The sequence below is a fragment of the Propithecus coquereli genome, unplaced genomic scaffold, assembly GCF_000956105.1.
Source record: "Propithecus coquereli isolate 6110/MARCELLA unplaced genomic scaffold, Pcoq_1.0 Scaffold171, whole genome shotgun sequence".
NCBI classification, from domain to species: domain Eukaryota; kingdom Metazoa; phylum Chordata; class Mammalia; order Primates; family Indriidae; genus Propithecus; species Propithecus coquereli.
The window spans coordinates 6,027,025-6,050,232 of NW_012141747.1; the positions used below are offsets into that span (position 1 = coordinate 6,027,025).

The 23,208-nt window shown below is 53.3% G+C and overlaps 1 protein-coding gene and 1 pseudogene across 1 annotated transcript; one reads left to right on the top strand and one right to left on the bottom strand.

Moving 5' to 3' along the window:
- Window positions 1–13,663: 13,663 nt before the first annotated feature.
- On the top strand, window positions 13,664–20,760 carry NEURL3 (neuralized E3 ubiquitin protein ligase 3). Its single transcript, XM_012641878.1, has 4 exons — window positions 13,664–13,793; window positions 18,371–18,856; window positions 19,915–19,986; window positions 20,594–20,760. Exons 1-4 carry the CDS (start codon window positions 13,763–13,765, stop codon window positions 20,758–20,760), a joined length of 756 nt encoding a protein of 251 aa, XP_012497332.1. The 5' UTR covers window positions 13,664–13,762.
- A 1,597-nt stretch (window positions 20,761–22,357) lies between these two features.
- LOC105808280 overlaps window positions 22,358–23,208 on the bottom strand; it is a 42,126-nt pseudogene continuing 41,275 nt past the window's right edge.

The window sequence follows — 23,208 nt, forward strand, 5'->3', positions numbered from 1 at the left end:
ACTGCCTAGGGGTCCCTCGGCTCCCCCTTAGAGTGCCATGCCAGTGGTGTGGCAGGGTACTCATGCACACTCTGGCTTGTGCACACACACGTGTCCCATGAACTGTCTGGGCGCACCTCTGTGTGGGAGAGCACCCTTCCTTCTTGCTTAGCAGTCAGATTAACTCTAACCCCATTAGAGGGAAGTAGGGAAACGAAGAGTGACTGAGGATGCCAGGCTGTCCGCCCAGCCAGAGGAAGTCTTGTGGAGGGAGGAGTGAAGGTTCCTGTATTCCCCTGATAGCTTCCCACTTCCCGTGAATGCTCCCGCCTAGAATCCCCAAGGTCCAAGATCTCCCTGGAGGGAGGAGCCACCTCAGGGGCAGTAGTCCTGGGATCATCCACTGAATCCATGAGCTTTCCCTCTAGGCCCCTTACAGTTTGCTCTCCCCTGATTTTACAGATGGGAAAACCAAAGTCCAGACAGGGACAGTGGCCTGCTCAAGGCCACACTGCAGGTTGGTGGCCGAGCACTGTTTTGTGCATGCTGGCAGGTATTCTGCTTTTCCTTCAGCACTGCAAGTCAGTAGAGGGAGGTGGCCTGTCAACCCTGGCTCAGAGTAAGGGGTGGTGAAGGGGACCCAAATGGATGCTTGTGCCCCTAGTGGCGGTAGATGCTTCATACCCCATCCCTGGCCGGTGGCTTTGATTGAGGTATGTTTTGCTAACCTCTTACCTGGGGATCTCCAAGCACGTGATGAATTCGGAGAATATGGTTGCTGGTTTCTGTACTTTTCTCCCTCTGTGGTCTAAGCCTGTTTATCGAGAGCTCCGCTAATCAGATACTCAAGTGCATGCATGCACACAGGCGTACGTGATGTGCAGGGTGTTCTGGGGAATTCACTCTTCTGGGTAACTGAGGGTTAACTGGAAATCCGTGTTCTTATGCCTTCTTGAAAATTTTTCTACAAATGATGAGCATTTCCCCAACTTAGTATTTTGAAAAGTTCCACCACTTTCTAAATATGTGACCTTGGTCAAGTTACCTAACCTCAGTAACCTCAGTTTCCTTATCTGTAAAATGTGCATAGCAATACCTCTCTAGGTTATGAAAGGAACTAGAAATAGAAGCAGTGCACAGCTTATAGTGCGTGCTTTAGAACTGGGGCCATTGTCGCTGTTGTTATGACTGTTATTAGCTAGGCAAAGGAACTGAAGAGTTGACTGAGGATCTTTGCAGGGATTTAGGATTATGGTTTGGATGCCATTGCTCATTTTGTACATGTCAAGATTGGGCAGAACTAGCATCAGTCTACAGTTTCTGTCCCAATTAAGTCCCACCGAGGAGACAGTTTTCTTATGATTTGCTGATAAAAGCAGGTGCAGTCACTAGGGCTGCATGCAGTGAGCTGAGGACCTTTGGTCTGGAGCTCATCCGTGCTCTTTGAGAGTGTTGCGCCTGCTCCAGGGAAGGGTCAGTGGATGAAGAGCAGGGTGTGGGCTCAGCCTTCCCAGAGTTCCATCCCACCCTGCCCCATGCCTCGTGCACACAGCCCAGGACAACACCTTGCCAGAGGGCAAGCCTGGAAAGAGACAGGGAAGGGGGTTCCCCAGCCACTGAGAAGGCTGGAAGGGCACCCTGGGCCAGGGAGAAAGCTGGGCAGACTCTGGATCCTCAGCAACTGTAGGGGGATTGGGAGGGATGAGGAGGGGTCAGTTTTTGGTCTTGGCCATGTGCATGCCAGGAAACTTTTTCTCACCAGCCCCTGGACTGGTCCAGATTGAGGAGTTGAGGGGCTACTCTGAAGTGGGGAGCCCTTGGGACCCCGAGCTTTGTGCAGCTGCTCCTGCTGGCTGTGGAGGGGAGGATGCAGCCATAGATGGGGAGAGTGGTAGCCAGGCACCCCACTCTGCAGGGCCACTGCCTTCTGGCCTGATCCCCACTGGTGCAGCACTGCCTTCTCGGGGATGAGGCCTGGGTGCCTGCTAGTGCCGAGTTGAAGACACAGTCCCCATCTTCAGTGAAAGGGCCCAGAGTTCAGAGTCAGATCAACTCTTAGCTCTGCCCCTTCCTAGGTGGCCTTGGGCAGCCATTTAGCTCTCTGGGCCTCACTCTCCTTATCTGTAAAATGAGAATACTTCTCTCTTGGTGTTAATGTGAAGATGCAATGAGATTAGTGTGGGAAAAATCAGCCTAGTGCTGTCACCAGGCTTACAACCTGTCTCCTTACAACAACCCTCTTCTCAGGGCTGTTAGAGGGGCACACAGTGCAGGGGTGGCCAGTGCCTTACAGACCCAGGGCTGAGCACTGAAGACTTTGGTTTCTGGGATGGGGCACAAAGGCTTTCTGTAGTCCTCATCTGTATTCAGTCCTTCCTCAATCCTTCTCCAGATCAGTCTATCTCTGCCTCTCCACTTTCTCCCTCTCTCCCTGCAGCCCACCCCAGGACCCCAGCCGTCATACAGAGGCCTGCCAGCCTGGCATGGGGCCTATGGTAGGCTCAGGAAGTGCTTGTTATGTGGTCCCACTCCCCTTAGACTTACTGTTTTCCACCTGGAGATGGCATCCCCGGACACCAAGAGTCTCAACATGGTGCCTGAGCTCTTGCATACCCAGCAGAAGCTGGAGGGGAGGGAGAGGGGGAGGGGGACACACACATGGTGTATGGAACAATAGAATGTAGTGCACTGACACAAACTGTGTGCAAAGACAGTTCCACTGGTATCTTGGTCCATTTTATGCTGCTATAACAGAATACCACAGACTGTTAATATTAATATTTCTGTTAATATAATAATAGAAATGTATTTGGCTCACTCTTCTGGAGGCTGGGAAGTCCAAGAGCATGGTGCTAGCATCTGGGGAGGGTCATCCCATGGCAGAAGGCAGAGGGTGAAAGTGAGCACATGAGACAGAGAGAGGAAGTCAGGCCAAACTCATCATTGTTATCAGGAGCCCACACCCACGATAACTAACCGGCTCCCATGATAACAGCATTAATCCATTCACGAGGGCAGATCACTCATGGCCTAATCACCTCTTAAAGGTCCCACCTCTTACTACTGTCACAATAAGGATTAAGTTTCCAACACATGAATTTTGGGGGGGATAGATTCAAACCATAGCAATTGAGGTGGAGGGAGATTGTGCAAAAAGCATTCTTAGTAATAAAATACCACTTTGTATATGTATGGCACAGAAAATTTCACACACACTTTCTTACACCAGCTTGTTTTCATCTTTGCCTCAATAGTCCCTGACTTCAAAAAGCTTATAATGCAGTCACTGGAGAAAGTTGCGAATAACTATGACACAATGCACTAACGACGGTGTGAGGGGGGAAAATATCCCTTTTCTGGATGTATCTAGAGGTGATGACTTGAGCCAGGTGCCTTAAAATGATAGCCAATTAACAAATGTAGGTTAATTTGTTGTTAATGAAGGAGGTGACAGAACCCTGATTTTGATGGGCGGTTGGCAAAAAAAAAAAATTACATTTCCCAGCATCCCTTGCAGCCAGGGGTAGGCTTGGGATCCAGTACCGGCCAATGAGATGCAAGTAGAAGTCAGCTGGGGATTTCTGGGAATTTGACTTTCCTGATATAGGTCCCTCCCCTTCCTCTTTGTCACTTCCTTTTTTCTTCCTGCTTGGAAGGTGGGGTGAGGCTGAGGTGGAATCAGAGGGCTAGTGCTGTTGCCTCTCAGTCACACACTAGTTTAGGGCTCTGGGAAGCTCATTACTCTCTCTGGATCTGTTTCTTATCTATAAACTGAGGTCGAATGAGGTAACTTTGAAGTTTTTTTTAAAAGCACTCTCCCTTGCTAATTTATAATATGTGAACCTACAGTACACATCCAAGCATCTGTAAATCATATTTTCCAAATATGATTTAATCGAAAAAAAAACTCAGATTATTGCAATCCACGTATTAAGGAGCACAGCTACACTTAATGTAAAGTAAGTGCTCCTGTAGGTTTAAAGGAAATCCATTTAGGACAACCGCCACCCTTTGAGGCTCATGCATTTGTGGCAGAAAGAAATGACTATTTTGGCAAAAAACATCTGGCTATGCACATTTATGCTGCCTAACAGGTGTGTGATTATTCAGCCAATGTGAGGATGAACTTCTGTACTGCCTCCTTCAGTTTACACCGACTGGCAAGTGAAGAAATCATGTCTAGAATCAGATCCTATTGAAGGAAAATTGTAATCTTAAAGCGTCTGTGAGCTGGGTGTGGAGGCCCACCTGTAATCCCAGCTACTCAGGAGGCTGGGGCAGGAGGATCACTTGAGCCCAGGAGTTCAAACGTAGCCTGAGCAACAGCAAGGCCCCATCTCAAAAAAAAAAAAAAAGTCTGTGATTCTAACATGCAGGCCTGGAGTCAATAGCCCTTTGTTTAAAATTTCTTACTATAATTGTGACTTTGTCAATTTTTCCTTATAATTCTGTAAATATTTACTTTATATTTTTGAAGTTATTAGGTACAATTAGGTGCAAGATTGTATTAGCCTATTGGTGAATTATTCCTTTTATCATTATACAATGACACCTTTTTCCCTAGTAATGACTTTTGCCTTGAAGTCTATTTTGAAGTCTAATATTAATGTTGCCACACCATCTTTATTTTGTTTAGTATCTGCTTAGTAAAATACTTTCAGTATTTCTGTATTACGTTTTAGGTGTATCTCTTATAAATAGCATATGGCTAGAGCTTGGCATGGTGGCTCATGCCTGTAATCCTGGCACTTTGGGAGGCAGAGGCAGGCAGATTGCTTGAGGCCAGGAGTTTGAGACCAGCCCGTGCAAGAGCAAGACCCTGTCTCTACAAAAAATAGAAAAATTAGCTGGGCATGGGGTACATGCCTACAGTCCCAGCTACTGGGGAGGCTGAGGCAGGAGAATTGTTTGAGTCCAGGAATTGGAGGTTGCAGTGAGCTATGATGATGTCACTGCACTCTAGCCTGGGCAATAGAGTGAGACTCTGTCCCCGACCCCTGCAAAAAAAGATTGTTACTTCCTTTGTTTGGTGGGTAGATTCTTTCCCGAGGGGCAGCTTTTCTGGGATTCTAGCTTTGTATAGCGGTCTCAGTTCCATTTCTCCTTAAGGCCACACCTCTTGATCCTGGGTGGGTGCTGAATCCCCAGCTCCTGTCATTTGGGCTCATATCCAGGTTCAGTTCCTCACTGGGCCACCTGGGCCAAAGCCCAACTCTGGCTCTAAGTTGTCTCTGTGCACTGGCATCTTGGTGTTCCTCCACCCCTTTTTCAAGTTCCACTGTGGTTCTAACGTCTTTTCAGTTATATTTTGTTCTGAATCCCTCGGTGTTTGCTGTGGAAGTGACACCGGTGTTAGTTTAGTCCATGGTGCTGCCGGAATCCGAAAGCAGCGGTCTGGATGTTCGGCAGAGCACCTCAGGGAGTTCTGCAAAGTTAGGCCTGGGGATGGTATTGGTTCAGAGGGGCGCTGAACTGCTCTGCGTGAGAAACAAATGGGGATTTGGGGATGAGGAGATAGGAGCCGGCTCTGAGAGAGGGCAAGGGCAAGGTTCTGTGGGGTGGAGGAAGGCTGTGCCTTACACGGAGTGAACAGTGAGACGTCCTGCTGGCAGAAACGTGACAGGGCCCTTGAAAATGGTGGCTGGCTGAGATTTAATTTAACTTTGCTCTCTGTGCTAAGCTGCGCCGTAAACCCTCCCTCCCTCCTCTCACACCACATGACCCCAAGCCTTCAGTGAAAGCTGCTGTTCACAAGTGTCTGAGTCAGTGGTCCTTGAGCAATATCAAGGGAAAAGAGGCTGCCTGGGGTGTGCTGGGCTGCAGGGAAGAAACCATGCACAGGGAAGCAGCCGGAGAGAGGGAGAATTCGGCAGAGGGAAGAACAGGGCAGGAGGAACGGGAGAAATGTCGGGGCAGGCTTGCTGTCCCATCCACTCTGGGGTCCCCGGAGCCTTTGAGAGGAGGCCGTGGGTTACCCTCTAAACTGGAAAAGAAGATCCAGGTCTTTTTACTTCAGCGCAAATAACAGAGCACCCCACGGGGCTAGAGGAGTTCACAGGGAGGCCCCGCACTCAGAGCGACTCACGGACTGTCTGACTGAAAGAATCGATGAGTTACTGAAGTCCCCAGTGAAGGCACACGCCAAGAGGTAGGTACGTGTCCACTCACAAACGGAAAGGATGAAATGCACAGGGCAGTTTATTCGTGCACGCACGTGTGGCGCCTGCAGCACATGCTCGCATTTAGCTGCCGAAGACCCACGGCGACATCCATCCCAGGGACAACTTAGACATACTAAGACAGAATTCGAGGACCCTCTGCCAAGGTGGGGGCCAGAGGAATGGTCACGCCTTCCCCAAGGCCCAGGCAGTAGAGACAATGGCCACAATGAGCCTTGACAATGGGCAAGAACTCAAAGGGGCGGAAGGAAGACATTTCCTTACTGTCTGCTGTTTTGGACTTGGTGAGGGGCCAGAAGGACCTCCAGGGATCTTGAAAACCTGCTGGAAAGGTTGGCAATTTTTCCTCCTGGCCGGCAGAGCTAGTTCTCGGCAACAACCGCTCCTGTACCCACCCTCCTGCAACGCCCTCGCAACAGAGTTCACGCGGGGTTCCGTGCCCGGTGGCGCACACTGTGCCCGCGGGAGCCCCCATGTGCCTGCGCTCTCTGGTGCTCAAAGCCTCCCTGCCCTATGCCCCTGGGCTGCCATGCCCTCTCCTTCCCTGCACCCTACAGCATCCACTCTCTCCTTCTCTCTTGTGTTATTGGAACACTCCGATGTCTAGCTGGGCACATCACCCGCCCAGAATAAAGGCTGCATTTCTCTGTTCCCTGCGGCTAGATGTGCCTACACGACTCAAGTTTTGGCCAATGGATGCGAGCTGAAGTTTGGATGATGTGTGACCTTCCGTGCTTTGCCCTTTAAGGAAGCTGGCACACCACGCCCTGCTGCGGCCCCTTCCTCCCCCGGCAGGAGGTGTAACTCCCCTCAGATCTGCCTGGCTTGGGGTGCAGATGCCCCTGCCAGGAGGTTTGGCGTAGCCAGGGCCTGCCCTGGCCTTGCTGGCTCCGAGGTCCTCAGGGCCCAAGAAAGGCACAATGCCGTGAGTCACTCCAGAGGGAGCCATGAAGGCTCCAGCAGGAGGACTGTAGGGAACACCGATGTCCCCTTGGGTAAGGGAAGGGCTGCCCCTTTAATGGTGAGAGCTGGTATTTCCTGCTGAGTGCAGTTCCCAGTGTGGAAATGTGCTAAACACTCATTACTGATTCTGTCCTCCTTCCGGCCCTCAAAGTAGGTTTCTCTATTCCCATTTTGTGGGCGAGAAAGCCAAGGTATAGAAAGTGCCATCAGCCAGCCCAAGGGCTGTGGCTATTAATTGGTAAAGTCCAGATTCGAACCCAGCTCTGTCTGGCCCCAAAACTTGTGCACTTAATCACCCTGTTGTCCTCCTTCCCTGGTAGCTCTGGACAGTCCTCGGATTTCTACTGTTGAACAGTTGGACACCCTGCCTGGCTGCTCTCTCAGCCCTGGGTGACTGGTCACTCCTGGATCTATGTCCCCACCCCTGTCTTCGTGTCTAAGCTTCCACATGGATTCTCAGCTGCTTGTGAGCCATCTGACTTGATGGCTTGTAGCTGCCTCAGACACAAACAGACACAAATACCCAGCACTCACCATACGCCTACCCTCAGCAGGTCCATGTCCCCCCGCTGGGACCTGGCACCACCTCCCACTGTCACCAGGCTTAGCCACAGCTCTCCTATGGTTCCCTCCCCTACCTCGTGCTCTCATCACCTCCTAATACTTCTCCTCCTCTCCCCGCATGCTCCCGCTTTCTGCCCGATGGCTGATGGCTCTTCCCCCAAAGCAGAGGGCTCCAGGTCCCTTGACCCTCGGCTCTTGTCCAGAATCCTTCAGCAACTACCTGTTTTCTACAGAATAGAGTCTGACCTTCCTTAGCACAGCCTTTGTTGCCCTGCTGCCCCCTCCCCACACTGAAGGACCACATTCAGTTTCTCCTTCTTCCTTAATAATAGAACCCTAATTTTTAGCTGCTCCTTCTGATAAAGACTACATTTTCCAGCTTCCCCTGCAGTTAGTTGTGGCCATGTGACAAAATTCTGGCCAAAAAGACATAAATGAAAGGGTTACATAAGCCCACTAGTAAAGCAGCTTACTAGGGAGTTGGCTTAGCTCAGAGGAATGCCTGTTGGGTCTTTTTCCTCCCTGATGCCTGGAACTCTGATGTGCTCGCTGGAGCTCCAGCATCACTCTTGGTCTACGAAGCGACCTGGGGAATGGAGGCCAGTGCTAAAATGGTGGAGCAGAAGGGTAGAGAGAGGCTCGGTCCCCTGTGGCCATAGAGCTGTCACAGCTACCCTGGATGGCCTACCTTTGACTTATTTTATGTGAAAAATAAATGAACACCTCTTGTCTAAGCCACTGTTCTTTTGGATATTCTCTTATATTCAAGCACCCCTCATCCTAACTGGCTATGCATGACGATATTTCTATGCCTTTGCACATGCTATTCCTTCTGCCTGGATGCCCTTCTTTCCTTTCTTGGCTGTTGAAATCCTATTTACCTTTTGGGGCTCAATTTTAGTGTCTGTTCCCCCACAGAACAATCACAACACCCCCAGTTTCCTAGGCCTCAGTTTGGCCCTCTTATAGCACTAACCTGAATATCAGGGCATACATGATGTGGCAGAGGCAAGAATTGGGTTTTCTTCAATCTCTCTTACCCAGATTTGGGACAGTGCTTGGTATGCAGTAGGGACCAAATTAATTCCTGTTGAACACACGCGCGCGCGCGCACACACACACACACACACACACACACACACGGGCAGGCACCACTGTCTTCCCAGGACAGACACACCGACAGCTGTGTGTGGGATGAGGGGGGCACAGGGAGAAGGAAATCAAGAAACCAAAAGAAGAGGGGGCTGCCTCCCCGTTGCCCCTTCCTGCCCCCTGAGCAGCCACACCAGGCCAGGGAGCTGTGCCCCCCTGTCTGGCACGCTCCCTGCTGGCTCCCCCGTGAAGCCTCGCTAGGCACTCAAGTGCTGGCGGGGCAGGAGCCAGAAGGGACCAGGGCCGTGGAGGTGCAGGGCAGAATCAGGTCCCAGGAAGACCAGGACAGGGCAGGCAGGGCAGCAGTGACAGCACAGACCTAACTGGGGGCCTGCACTGTGCTGGCACGCATTGGCCCTCTCCTGTCCTCTAACCCCTAAGGCCCAGGGTGGGCTCCCGCTGTTGACCCAGAGGGTTTGGTGGCCTTCCAGCCTTACTGGGTACTCAGGGCCAGGCCAACCTGGCTGAGAGCAGTGTCGCGAGACGCAGGTGCAGCGGCGGCTGGAGCCGTGGTGGCGGGACCGTTTGCTTCCAGGGTACTGGGCCGGCGGTCAGTTCCGCTCCTGTCCACCAGGCGGCGGTGCTGGCCAAGCCCTGCGGCTCCCGGCCGGTGTCCGAGGGAGGCGGCCGCTCGCCGATTCCACAGCGCGGGCAGGATCTGTCGGGCGGCGAGGGGATTTAGCCAATTTATAGTTACGATGCAATCTACATGCGACTTGAGGGGCTGACTGGAGGCTTTTTCCGAACGTATACACACCCGAGTGCCCACCGCCCGATCCCGGCGCAGGGCTTTCCCAGCCCCCAGAGGCTCCGCAGCGTTAACGCCCCAAGGGGAGCATTATCCCGACTCGCCACACAGGGGTCGGGTTGACCCGAGCTTCATGTGAGTGGAAGCGCGCAATGGGTGCTCTCTGGATGTTCTCCTACGTCAACACTGCAGCTGTGAGGTTTATCCACACGGTCACAGGTCCCAGTCGCTTGTTTTCCTTGCCACAGTATTCCGTGGTGTGCATATGTGGCGATTTATGTTTCCATTCTCCTGTCCACGGGTGTGAGAGGTTGGGTTCCCCAGGCAGCAGCCTTCTGAGACAGAGATTGGGGACAGGGCTTACTAGGGAGCAGTCTCGGATCCACAGGCCTGGACACGGCGCAGCTGCGACAATAGCCTCAGCTGAGCACTTGAGGGCAGCGCGCAGCCCCCGGGGGCAAGCCCGCCACTCGGGAACAGGGGGCTGAGCGCGCAGGCAGCGTCCAGCACTACGGACGGTAGGTTGTTGCCTGGGGCTGCTACACAGAACACTGCTCTGAACATTTGTGTGCCAGTCTTTGTGGACATCCACACCTAGTTCTGTCACCTGGGAGTGGAATGGCTGGGTCCTGAGGCAGGTGGACAGGCAATTTAAAGTAGCTGCCACACTGCACTGCTTGGGTCTGACAAGTCCTTGCCGACCACCCACTGTGCCCATGCCCTAATTGTTCCAGGGCTGGTTTCCAGGCGTGGCAGCCCCTTGCCCTCTGAAATTCCAGCCTGGTGGGGAACAGATGAGTGCAGGCAGGTGTACGACAGTAGGGGTCCCAGGGCCTTGATGGCAAGGGACCATGCAGGGCTGGGCTGCATAACAGTGTCCCAGTTTGGATTGGGTTCCCACTCCTGCTCGGCTGCAGGCTGGCATGAACCCTGGGGCGAGCCCAGGCTTCCTCCTCTGTCCAGCTCATTCTCAGAGCGCTGGAGTCATCTTATGATATGACCCGAATGAAGGCACTTTGTAATGATGGGGCCCTTGGCGAACAAGACTGACTGGCACTGAAGGGTCCCAATGAGGCGACAGCTCACCCTGGGGCGGGAGGGAGTGTGGGGGGCTGCGGGGTGGGGGTAGGCGGTGCAGAGGTCTCAGAAGCCTCAGCGCCCCCCTCCCTCCCGCTACGGGCACTCCTCCTTGGCTTCCAAACCTGGAACGGCGTCCGCGCCTCCTGCAGTACCGACTGCCGCCAACAGGGGCCGCCCCAATCGCTGCCCAGTGGGAGGCCGCCCTCCCCACCAGGGCCAGTTCCTCCCTTCTTGGAACAAACTTGGACAGCCACAACTTGCCGGGCCACAGCCTTACCTTGCCGATGGCACCAGAGGGGGAGGAAGGGCACAGTCTCTATCGTAGGACAGCCTCCACCTCGCTCTCAGGCAACCAGTTAGCAACTGTCTATGAAGCTGCTACTGTTTGTTGGCCCACTCCAGTGGGGAAGACATTCACTATTAACAAACACTTCCAAGGGCCCAGGCGCCTGAGTGGGGAGCCATGGAGGGGCACAGTGTGGCGGTTAAGGCACCGGCCCTCGCACCACAAAGCCTGGTTCTCTCACTTCCTGCCTTGTGATGGTGAACAAGTAGCTTAATCTTTTTGTGCCTCAGTTTCTCCATCTGTAAAATAGGAATGATTACAATAAACACAACCTTTTTGAGGAGTTGCCATGAGGATTGTCAAGTAAACACGAGACTTGGAAAGTAGTGTTTTTTAGGGGAGAAAAAGTATTATCTTTTCTCACCCATCACGAGGTTCATGACTTCCCTATATAACAAAAGACAGATCAATACGAGAAAAGCAAACAAATGTATTTAATGTAAGTTTTATGTGACACAAAAATGGAGACCCAAGAAACAGGGAAATCTGTATATTTTAGGGTTTGGTTTGATGGAGAGTGGACAGTGGTGTAGAAACGTGATTGGGTACATGGGGTAGGGGCTAATGGTAGTAAACTGGGGGGCTCAGCCAGGGCTCTTTGTTCCGATTCCTCTCTCTGTCTCTGTGTCTTCGGAGATAAGGGTGTTAATGAGGGGCTCCCGTCCTGCCTCAGGGAGGAAGGGCAAAGAGAAGGTGAGAGTGGTTTTCCTGCTCTGCTGTTTTCTCGGATGCCAAGGGGCCGTACTCTGGGGTAGTGTACGCTGAACTCTGTTAGTATATTAGATACATAAACACAGGAGTATGTGGTGGGGGACCTGCCTGGGCATTCCTGTTCCCTAGATGCCAGGCCTAAGACAAGCTTCAGTTCCTCAGAATGTCCCCTCCCCGCCACCCGAAGTCCTGCAGATGGGACCACCCTGCCCCCGCCAGCTGGCTTGGGCAGCCTGACATCCACAACTTGGCCAGTAATTTTCCAGGCAGGCTGAGGCTCCAGCCCTGATTTCCTCGATAAGATGCCATACATATCTCTTTTGTGGGAATGTGGTTTATCAACAAGGTGCTCTTGGCTCCAGCCCTCTGGGTAACCACCCAGGGCAGCCAGCACTACAGGTGAAGCTGGGGAGGGGGAGGAGGGAGAAGGAGGGAAATCTGGGCCCCAGCACTGCCCAGAGACTGATGGGGCTGCCAGAGGGCCTGGGGCACAAAGGGGTACCCTGAGCCCGAATGCCTCAGGCTGCCCAGCCAGAACCATAAATCACGGGGCTGGGCCGGCAGGAACCATCAACCTTGGGCTCGTTGTGACTGGCATTGACTCCTCACCTGTTTGCCTTTGGCCTTCGGAAGACTGGGCCTTTGCTTCTAGTGGAGAAACTGAGGGAGCTTGGCAGGGGTGTGGCGTGGGAGAGGAGGGCCAGGGTTGCAGCAATGCCTTTGGAAGTCAACCGAGGCAAAGCTGTTGTCACCCTCACACCCTCACTAAGACCAAAGTCACAGCATGTCAGGGCTGGAAGGGACCCACAAGACCCCCTTATCCTGGCTTCCTGTTTTACACACCAGGATACCAGGGCCCAGGGGGGCAAGGAAGCTGCCCAAGGTAACACAGGGGGACAACTTGGGTCTCCAAACTCCCTCTGCTTTCCTCTCCAAGCCAACCTCCCCAGCCAGGCAATGCGCCTCTATTCCTTGCTCCCCATAGGCATGCATGGGGCCAGCCATCCCTTAGCTGAGTCCAGAGTAGTCACTGATCGTGGCCTTGATCTGGGGTCTTGGGGGCCAGGGTATTCACAAGCTTCCAACCCAACCCAGGGCCTTGCCACCTAAAGTAAGGGCCACAGAACCACCTGGTTAGAAAAGCAGAATCCCAGACAGGGCTCCTGACTTTCTGATCACTCTGCATTTTAACAGGTCTCCAAGAGATTCGTGTGCACGTGGCAAGGTTAGAAGCACTAGGTTAGAACAAGCCTCTTCCCTCCACGAGCCTCAGTTTCCCTAACAGAAGTCACAGGGGCAAAACATCTCTGACTTCTTTGCCAGAGCTAACACATTGGGAGCCAGGCCTTCGGTGTGACCTCCTGTGGGGCTATGTGCATTTTGTGGTGGCTTCCAGAAAGTGGAATTCTAGCTCCAGCAAGGCAGGGGGAATGATCCACCCCTCTCCCCTTCTGTCTGCTTAACCCCCTCATGTCTGCTGGAGACTCAGGGTAGGTGTAACTTCACAGATCCTGGGATGCAGCTGATTCAATTCAATCTGCTTCAGCAACACCGATTGAGCACCTTCTCTGTGCTGGGTCCGTAGCAGTGAATCTCCACCTTAGAATCATGCAAGATGCTTTTTAAAATGCCTGATGCCTGGGCCTCACCCCAGGCCAATGGACCAGAGCCTCTGGGGGGAGGGCTGGGCATAGGTACTTATTAACGTGCCTTGGGCAATTATAATGCACAGCCAGGTTGAGACTGGTTGGAAGTAAGAGAGAAGGCTGCTGGAAGACCTACCAGGGCCGGGTCGCCACTCTCTACTTCCTTCTCTCAGGCCAGCCAGCTGCAAGCCAAGAGAACTCCCCAGGAAATCATCAGGAAATTCCCTGGATATGGTAATGCATGACAGCAACATCTAATTAATCATCAACCCTGTAACGTGATCCCTGTGGCCCATAAAAAGAGAACCTGCCGAGTCTTTGGAAACCTGTCCACTGGCCTTCTCTAGACGGTTCCTTCTAGACCTGGGAACCTGTGCCCAAGGACCCCAGGCTGATGATGGGTGCCCAGCTCTGCTCCGAGGCCAGTAAGTAGACCTCCTACAACCCTGAGCTTGGTCCCTGGACCACGGGTGCAGGAAGTGGAGGGCGCTCTGTCACTGCTGGGATAGAAGTTCCAGGAGGTAGAGGTGTGGTCAGTGTAAAGTTTTGGGGGCCTGGTGGGTTCCCAGTTCTGCCAAGTCCAGCTGTGGGATCGTGGGCAAGTCACTTTGTCCCTGGGCCTCAGTGTCCTCATCTGCAGGCTGGGGACAAGCTTACAGGGCTGCTAGAACACACTAATCCAAAGGGTAATAAGCATGAAGGTTCTCTGCGAGCCTCGCCCGAGGCCACTGGCATCCCTTAGAGGAAGGGCTGTGTGTGGGTGCGGATGGAGGACCTGGTCTTTTATCACCAGAGACTGGGACTGCACATCTCTGGATCTGCCCTCCCAGGTAAAGCAGCTGGGGCTCAGGGCCCTTGTCCTCCTGCTCGGCACCCAAGGGTCATGCACAAGCCGTGGGCTGCACCCAGAACCACAGCTGCTGTGACCACTGTTTGGATTCCAGGCAGGGCAGTGATGTGCCATAAAGGAGGCCGCGGGGCAGGGGGGGAGTGTGGGGTCTGGGAGCTGGGCCTGGGGTCCCCACTTCTGGCTTCAAGAACGTGGACTTGCACAGCCTTCCCAAGCTCTGACTGCTTCCCCAGGAGGGTGGCGGGAGGAGTGACGGAGGCTGCAAGTGCTTGTCAGCGCCTGGCACCCTGATAGGCTGCGGCTGGAGGGGTGTTGATGAAGAGGGTGAAGACCCGCAGAGGCGGCGCTGAGCTGGGGGCTGACCCTGCATCGCTTGAATCCCAAGAGCCCAGAGAGTCTGTAATTTGACTCTACCTGTCCAGGGGTGGAGACATCTAAGGCCCTGACTTGTGTTCCCTGGACTTCCTGGCAGCCAGGCTGGGTCCTTGTCCAGCACTTGGTCCCACCCTGCAGCAGCAGGGCAAGGTGGGGGCAGGCAGCATAACTGGAGAGTGTCTTCTATGGACATGTCACTCTGTCACTCCGCTTCTCTGAGCCTCAGGATCCTGCCTGAAAATGGGGCCCATAAAAAGAAGGTGACGGTGCTCAGACACCTGGGTGCTCTGAACCCTGTGCCAGCCCAACTGCTGGGGACAGGTCTGCTCAGAGAGCCACACTTGGCCTGTGCCCACCTCCCACACACCCCACCCTGGGAGCAGGTGGCCTGGGTGGCCCGGGTGGCCCGGGTCAAAGGGTTGGAGGACCCCTGCAGTCCGTATGGGAGAAGGCAGGCAGAGTAGAATTGGCTGGTCACACCTTTCACGCCAGTGAGACCTGGCTCTAAACTCAGGCAGCAGAGCCCTGGGCAAAGTAGGTGGATGCAGCCTGCAGACCCTTTCGGGGCTGGCAGGGCAAGGGGAGGGCTGCAGCCCTACGCAGGCTCGGCCATGCAGTGAACAGCCTCGCAGGAGAGTGTACGCGGGGAGACTGAGCCCCAAGGGCCCTTAGTTCCCCAGCCAGAGGCGCCTTGCAAGGGCCAGACTCAGGCAGGGCCTGAGGGCTGCCCGAGTAGGGAGCAGAGCCCGGGTGTGCAGCAGAGAAAAGGGTACTCAAGTGCCGTGGCTGGATGGTGACCTGTGCAGCAAGCTGTGTCCCTTTGGCCCCTCCTCTAACTGTGGTGACATGAGAGCATAGCGTCCATGCCGCTGGGAAGGCTCCTTATGGGTGAGCTTTGCAGACTATCAAGTTCCCATCCTGGGCAAGGCCTGCTTCTCCTGGGCTCCCCAGGCCCTCCCTGCCCTGCCGAGGGACTCAGGTACCCACCCAGGCCATTCCCCGGGAATTCCTCCTCCTCCCTGGACTGCCTCCCAGCCAGCCAGGTCCCCACTCCCCCCTAGGAAGTGCCCGGGCAGTGAGCTCACCTCCCCTCCCGCCCCTGCATGGGGTCAGACTCTGTCCCTGGCACCTGCCCAGGGGATGGGGTGGAAACTCCAGCCACAGCAAGGACGGGCTCATCTCTGCTAGTTACCGTCCAGGCCCAAAGTGCTGAGCATGACAGGTCTCCAGTTCCCCTGACCCCTGAGCTTGGTCCCTGGATCAGGGGTACAGGAAGTGGAGGGCCCCGTGTCACTGCTGGGGCAGAAGTTCCTTCTTTACCTGTAGGGGCTGCATTGGGTGGAGCTGGAGCGACTCCTGTTTGACCCTAGTTCTGCCCCTGGTTGCTGTGGGGCCAGGGCCGGCTGCTTGCCCACCGTCTGCCTCTCGGGGTGGCAGCAGGATTGGGTGTGGCGGCATGCAGACAGGGCTCAGATGCTGGTCACCATCTCCCACACTGCCCCTCGACCAGGACCATTGCTCAGGTGCCTTTGCAGGCCCACTCCAGGGCTTCTCTCCAGGTCCCAGCTCAGGGATGGAAAGTGACCCAGCCAGGGCGGTGGCCTCCACCCTCCATGGTTTTGGCTGGTTACACCTGGTGCCCCCCCAGCGCCCTACCTTGCCAGGTGGGCAGTGAACAGGATCCCCAGGCAGGTGCCCCGAGACTCCAGGCCTTGGCTGGGTGGCACATCACTTTCGTTTGTGGGTAAGACCAGGCCCCGGGGGACAGTGACCTGCCTGGGTCAGCAGCAGGGCAGGACTAGAATCCAGGTGTCAGACATGGCCAATCACTGTGGCCCTGCCCTCCACAAAGTGGCCTCAACAATGGGCACAAGGACAGGTTCGATGTCAGGGCCCCCAGTCTGGCTTCAGGTCTCCATTTGTGCTGACTCAGGGACTTCCCCTTGCTTAGGGACAACCTTGAGGGACAGGGAGTCCGGACGGACCTGTCGGGACAGGCGGGAGAGATGTGGGCATTCCAGGAAGGTGCAGGTGTGGCCAGGGGCGTGGGCGAGATAGGCAGGGCTCTGTGAGGGCCCCTTTGGAAGTCCCAAAGTCAAGGTGAGTGCTTGTCCCTAACGCCTCGAGTAAGGAAGGGCATTTTAGGTAAGCTTACCTTTGGTCTGTGGAGGTCAGGGACAGATTCACTGTGACCTCAAGGGTGTCCCTTGTGCCTGACCAGATTAAGCCTCCCCTCCCTGGTCCCTACCAGAAGTTTGCAGGCATGTATGTGGTCAGAGGTTCCAGGGGAACGTGAGCTGCTCTGGGAGGGGAGGGGCCTTGCTCCTCTAGGCTGGGGTCTAGGTCAAGTTCTGATTGAATTCACCTCTTTTTGTTTTTAACAGCAAGAGATCAGCCAGCTCCCCTCCCCCAAGCCAGAAAGAGCAGGGCCAGGCAGAGAAGGACAGGGGTTGGCAGGAGATTAGGCCTCAGGGCTGGCTAAGGGCAGTCACAGTCCTGGGACAGGAAACTGCACAGGCTTCCTCCGTTGGAGGGGCTGAGAGGAAGGACCGCCCGGCAAGGAGCTTTGCCCTCCTGGCTGCAGAGTGCAGTCATGCAGCAAGTCCCCTGGTTTCAGAGCCCGCCCAGGATTTTGAGGGGCTGACCTGGGATGCCCTGTCCAGCCTGCAGCCTCACTCCGTGGGGAGCAGCCAGGCCCCTTTCTCTCCCAGGACAAGGGTGTCACCGTCACCAGGGGCCATGGCCTTCACAAATGATGCAGGTTCCGTGTGGGAAAATGAGAAAGTCAGACAGGCAGAGGGGGAAGCACAGAACACAGTTGGCATGTGGCCCATTCCCTTCCGTCATCCCTGAGTGTACAGAGAATAGATGTGGATAATAAACACACATGTGCCGAACCAAACCTGCTCTTGCTTTTTTTTTTTTACTTTCAGGATATTACAGGGGCACACACGTTTTGGTTACATAATTTGCTTTTGTACAGTTTTTGAATCAAAGTTATAAGGGTGCCCTTCACCCAGATAGTGTGCATTGTACCCATTAGGTGTGAATTTACCCTTCCCCTCCTCCCCTCTCCCACCTGCTTGATTTCTGCTGAGTTTTACTTCCATATGTGCACATACGTGTTGATCGACTAGTTCCCATTTAGTATGGAGTACATATGGTTTTGTTTGTTTTTCCATTCTTGTGACACTTAGAAGAATGGTCTCCAGTTCCCTCCAAGTTGTTACAAAAGATACTAGATCACCATTTTTTATGGCCGAGTAGTGCTCCATGGTACACATATACCACATTTTATTAATCTGCTCATGTATTGATGGGCACTTGGGTTGTTTCCACATCAAACCTGCTCTTTCTGCGTAACAGTAACACCCATGACAGGGATTGATTGATCATGGGCAGATCACGAACAGGCATCGGTTCCTTTAGTAGTCACAGCATCACTGAGGGAGGGGACCTGAGGCTTCCGGAGGTTGGTGTGAACTCAGACTTGGGACAGGCAAAGTGGGCTCCTCACCTGGCTCTAAGCAGGTCTCTGGGGTTCTGGAGAGGATGGAGTTGAGGGGATCCCAGGTAGGTTGGGGAGGTGGAAATGGTCCTCCAGGGGAGGTCAAGGTGGCCCTGCAGTGCTGTGGGGGAAGGGCTGGGGGGGTGTTGAAGTGGCTTCGGGGTGCGGGGATGTGTCAAGGTGGCCCCAGGGGCTGGGGACTCCGGGTGCTGGTGGGTCCAGGCCCAGCCCACACTGACACTCTCCACTCCTGCCCGCTCATCCCGCAGACGCCAAGTCCCCGGGAGAGGCGCTTCGCTTCCACAGGGAGGCCAAGGGGGCGCAGGTGCATCTGGACACCCGCGGCTGCACCGCGCACAGGCGCGCCACGTTCCACGACGGCATCGTGTTCAGCCAGCGGCCGGTGCTGCCGGGCGAGCGCGTGGCCCTGCGCGTGCTGCAACAGGAGGGCGGCTGGTGCGGTGGCCTCCGCGTGGGCTTCACGCGCCTGGACCCCGCGCGCGTGTCCGCGCCCAGCCTGCCGCCCTTCGTGTGCCCGGACCTGGAGGAGCAGAGCCCGACGTGGGCGGCCGTGCTGCCCGAGGGCTGCGCGCTCGAGGGGGATGTGGTCCGCTTCTGGGTGAACCACTGCGGCTGGCTCTTCGCACAGGTCAACGCCGGCCGCCGGCTCCTGCTGCGCAAGGGCGTGCTCATGGGCGCCCCGCTCTGGGCGGTGATGGACGTGTACGGGACCACCAAGGCCATCCAGCTTCTGGGTGAGACAACCGCGGGAGGCAGGCACGGCCCTGAGGAGCGGGTGGAGATGGAGGCTCGGGTGGTGCCCCACGCCCATCGAGAGCCAAGGGAAGAACGGTTCATTCGTTCATATTCAGTTATTCCATCAGCCCTAGCCCAGTGTCAGGTGTGAAGATGGGCACTGCAGACACCAGATAGACAAGACCCCAGTCATAGGGAGGGCAGCCTTGTCTCTAAAGAATAAGGGGATATGACCAGCACTCCAAACATCTGTTACAGGGCCGATTACGTTTCACAAAGGAAGAAACATTCGGTCAGTTGCAGTCTAAGTAGGAGTTCACTAGCGACAAAGGCAGCAAGCAAAGGTCTGTTAAGTGCCAGGGCTAGAGGTGCAGGATTCTGCCAGCGGAGGGGTGGGGAAGAAACCAGAACCACCCCTCTGCCACTCCAGAGGAGAGTGGATTTCAGGGGAGCGCAGAGAGGCAGTAATACCCCCAGCTACTCAGGAGGCTGAGGCGGGAGGATCACTTGAGGCCAGAAGTTCGAGGCTACAGTGAGCTATGATTGCGCCACTGCACTCCAGGCTGGGCAGCAGAGGGAGACCCCGTCTCAAAAAAGAAAAAAAAAAAATACTGGCGGTCCATCCCTCCTCCCACTGAACTGGTTTTTAAAATCATTTGCCACAGCTTGTGGAGCCTCATGCCTTGGAGCACCTGATTTGACAGGTCTGGAGTAGGCCCCAGCACCTGTGTTCTCCCCACCCCCTGGGACACACAGATGCACATCCAGGTTTGGAAACGTAGGTCACGCTGAGCGTCTGCACTCAGGCAGGGCAGCAGAGCAGAGAGGACAGGCCTGGAGGAAGGGCAGCTTAGGAGGAAGGATCTACACACCCAGGAGTTGGCCAGGCTAGGTTAAGCTGGGGAAGGGGTGGCCCACGACAGGGTCTTAAAATCAGCCGTGAGCCCCAGCACTGTAAGCCAGAAAAGAAAGGAGAGGGGCCTTTGCTGCAGGGCCTGAGTGGGACGGGGCACCTGGGTTTGCTCTCTCGGGCCCTGAGATTCCCTCTCTGCCTTAGATCCCACAGCCAGCCGGGTCCCCACAACCGTGCTGCCGGTCCTCAGCAATGAGGCTGTGCCTGAGCCTGAAGGTGAGTGGCTTCCCTCAGCACCAGGGGCCCCTAGGAGTGGGGTGGGGAAGGGCCTGAGCCCTGGTTGCTCAGTCACGTCTTCCAGGGGCTTTGGACCAAACGATTTGGCTCTGCCTCCCGGAAACCTAAAAGATATTTAACAGCTCTGCCTTCTAGAACATTGGCCAACTCTAAGTTACAAGAGCACGTTTATGAGCAGATAATGTTATTTCATTCTTGCTTTAAAAATGCAATCCACACTCATTGTAAAGACTTTGCAAAGTTGAAATAAACATTAAAGGATAAAGAAGAAAGTTAAAAAAATCGCCCATTACCTCTTGGGTGGATTTACTTCCCATACTTTTTAGTCATAGATATATACATATGTATATACGAGGAATTGTTTGTACTTTGCTTTCCTTTTCTCTAAATTGGAATTTGATACGTATGTATGTACATTATGCTTTTCTTCCCATGTTTTTTCACTTGATCACATTGTAAGCATTTTCTCATGAGGTCATAGTCTTCAAAACCTTACTGCATAGTTCTCTGTCCTGCAGTTATGGCATGAGTAGGCTGCCCACCCCTTGCCCCCACATGCCCTGACCTACGTTGTCCCCGTTCCTAGCCACATCAGGAGAGGAGTGTGCCGTCTGCTTCCACCATGTTGCCAACACCTGCCTTGTCCCCTGTGGCCACACGCACTTCTGCAGCTCCTGTGCCTGGCGGGTCTTCAGGGACACAGCCAAGTGCCCCATGTGTCGCTGGCAGATTGAAGCGGTAGCCCCGGTGTGACTCTCTCCTGCTCTGGGGACTGGTGTAGACTCAGGAGAGGAGAAGGCTTCGTGGGGTGGGCGGCAGATTGGGCCTAGATCCAAGCCCAGCACAGAGAAAGGAGGTGCAGCGCCCCCTCTGTCTGGAGAACAGTCAGCAGCAGAGAGAGGAACACAAGGGGGTGGTGGCTGCTTCCCCCACCCTTTCCCAACAGGGGCTGGGCCAATGGAGCAAGGAGAAGCTCCTTTTCCTGCCCCCGCCAGAACCGTCTGATGCAGTACTTTGTTCAGAGGGAGGGTCGCTTGATCCCTCGTTTCATAGCTGGGAAGTTAAGGCATCTGCCTGTGTCTGGTGGGAGCCCTGCGCACCTAGGGCATTGAAGAGCCTGGAGCAGAAGCTGAGAGGTATCTAGGAGCAACCAGTCCCGTGTGGAAGCTGGGTCCCCTCCGACAAATCCTCCATAAAGTGGATCTGTAGTTACCAGCCCTGACTACCTTTCAGGGTGGCTGTGAGGTCCCAATAAGATCATGCAGCTGAAGATGATTTAACACATGAAAATGCAGTTGTCATTATAATTATTTCCTTGCCAATTTCTGAGATTATCAAAATAAAGTTTGTCTTTCATGAATGATTTAAAAATGACTATGTCCCCCCCCTTTTTTTTGGCAATACTAGTAACCGGAGTAGACTGTGGCCCCTTTGTGGCAGTCAGTGGGAGTGAGTAGAACTGTGGATTGGTTAGGATGATGGGGCATTTGGGGACAGACATGCCATTCTGTCCTCCCCAGACACACTCTCCAGTGATATATTGAAGTAAAAAGACTGCCCACCAAAAATTCTATACCAGCAAGATTGTCCTTCAAAAGTGAAGAAGAAATTAAGACATTTCCAGATAAACACAAACAGAGAATTTATTGCTAGAATACCTACACTATAAGAAATACTACTGGGATTCCTTCAGATTGAAATGAAATGAATGATCTCTAACTTTTGTCCAATTTTATAGAGAGGAAAACTGAGAGGCAGGTAGGAGGAATCATCTTGTAAATGATGCAGTAAGAATTAGAATCCTCATTATAATCGCACTGATACAATCATTTCTTCATTCACTCATCAGATTAGTTCCAAGAACAATGAAGCACCAGGAGTTAAAAGGCATCCTAGTGTGAGCACAGATGTATTTGTGTCTTTGGGAGCAGCACTGGGGAATAAATAATTATAGTTCAAGGTGATAAGTGTTAAAATAGTCTATACAAAGAGTTTGTCAGCTTCTAGTTCAAGATGGCAGACCACACACATGTAGTTGTTTCCTTTTATTATAAGTCTCAATTTATATTGCTTAGAGTGATCTAAACAGATTTATCTGTTCCCTATAAAATGATATGGGGAACAACTAGGGAACCAAAACCTATGATAAAAGATGGAAAGCAGATGGGATGAGACTGACTATGGAAACCATAGGCCAAATTACCAGAGGAGAAGACTGCTACAAAAGGTGGGAGCAGCTCTAGGGATGCTTTGGACCCAGAACTTGTGAACTGGGAGCAGGAGGGGGTCCAAGGTTGACTGACCATGACTGGTTGAGGCATGACAGAAGGGACAGCCAGGAGTGTTTGCCTCAGGCCAGACAGTGAGCCACAGAGGTGTCTGCTCATGGGCAGGAGCAGTGAGAGGTGAAGGCAAAGCTCCAGAGACAGACAGCTCCCTAAGGAAGCAGGAAGCTTCTGTATCCAGAAGGCTGTTAGCTCATCCTGGCAAGCAGCATATGCCATCCTTTCCTCATTCCCCTTTACACAGTCACGGTTGCATGTCCTTCCCCTTCTTGCAGTCAGGTCATTCAAGTTAACAAGGAATCTCAGGTCCAAAGGTAAACTCACAACCAAGAAAAGCCAAATATTTGCAAAATGCAAATATCATGGGGGAAAAGACTGATAACTCAATGAAAGGAGTTTATATCTGAAAAAAATAGGGTTACGTATAGACCTGGGCTTTAGAATAACTATAATTATATACAAAAGGATGTTGCATTGAAAAATCTAGATACCTTGGAAATTAAAAACTTTATCATTGAAATTAAAGGCTTATTAGATGGAATGAGTAGCAGAAAGGATGTAGCTGAAAAATATGTTAGTGATCTGGAATCAACCAGGATGTACTACAAAATTACCAAGAGATGAAATATATCAAAAAGGGATAAGGAGAATAGATGTAGAAGTTCAAATATTCGTCCAATAGGAATTCCAGTATAAGAAAATAGATTAAATGGAGACAAGAGAATACTCAAGGATAAAATTAAAGAAAACTTTCCCAGAATTGAAGAAAGACATAGCTCTTCAGATTGAAAAAGCCTACCAGCTGTCAAGTAGAATAAGTGGGGAAAAAAGACCTCATTTTGACACATACTGGTGATATTTCAGAGCACCAGGGATAAAGAGAAAACCTAAGAAGAAGAAAAAGAAAAAAAAAAAA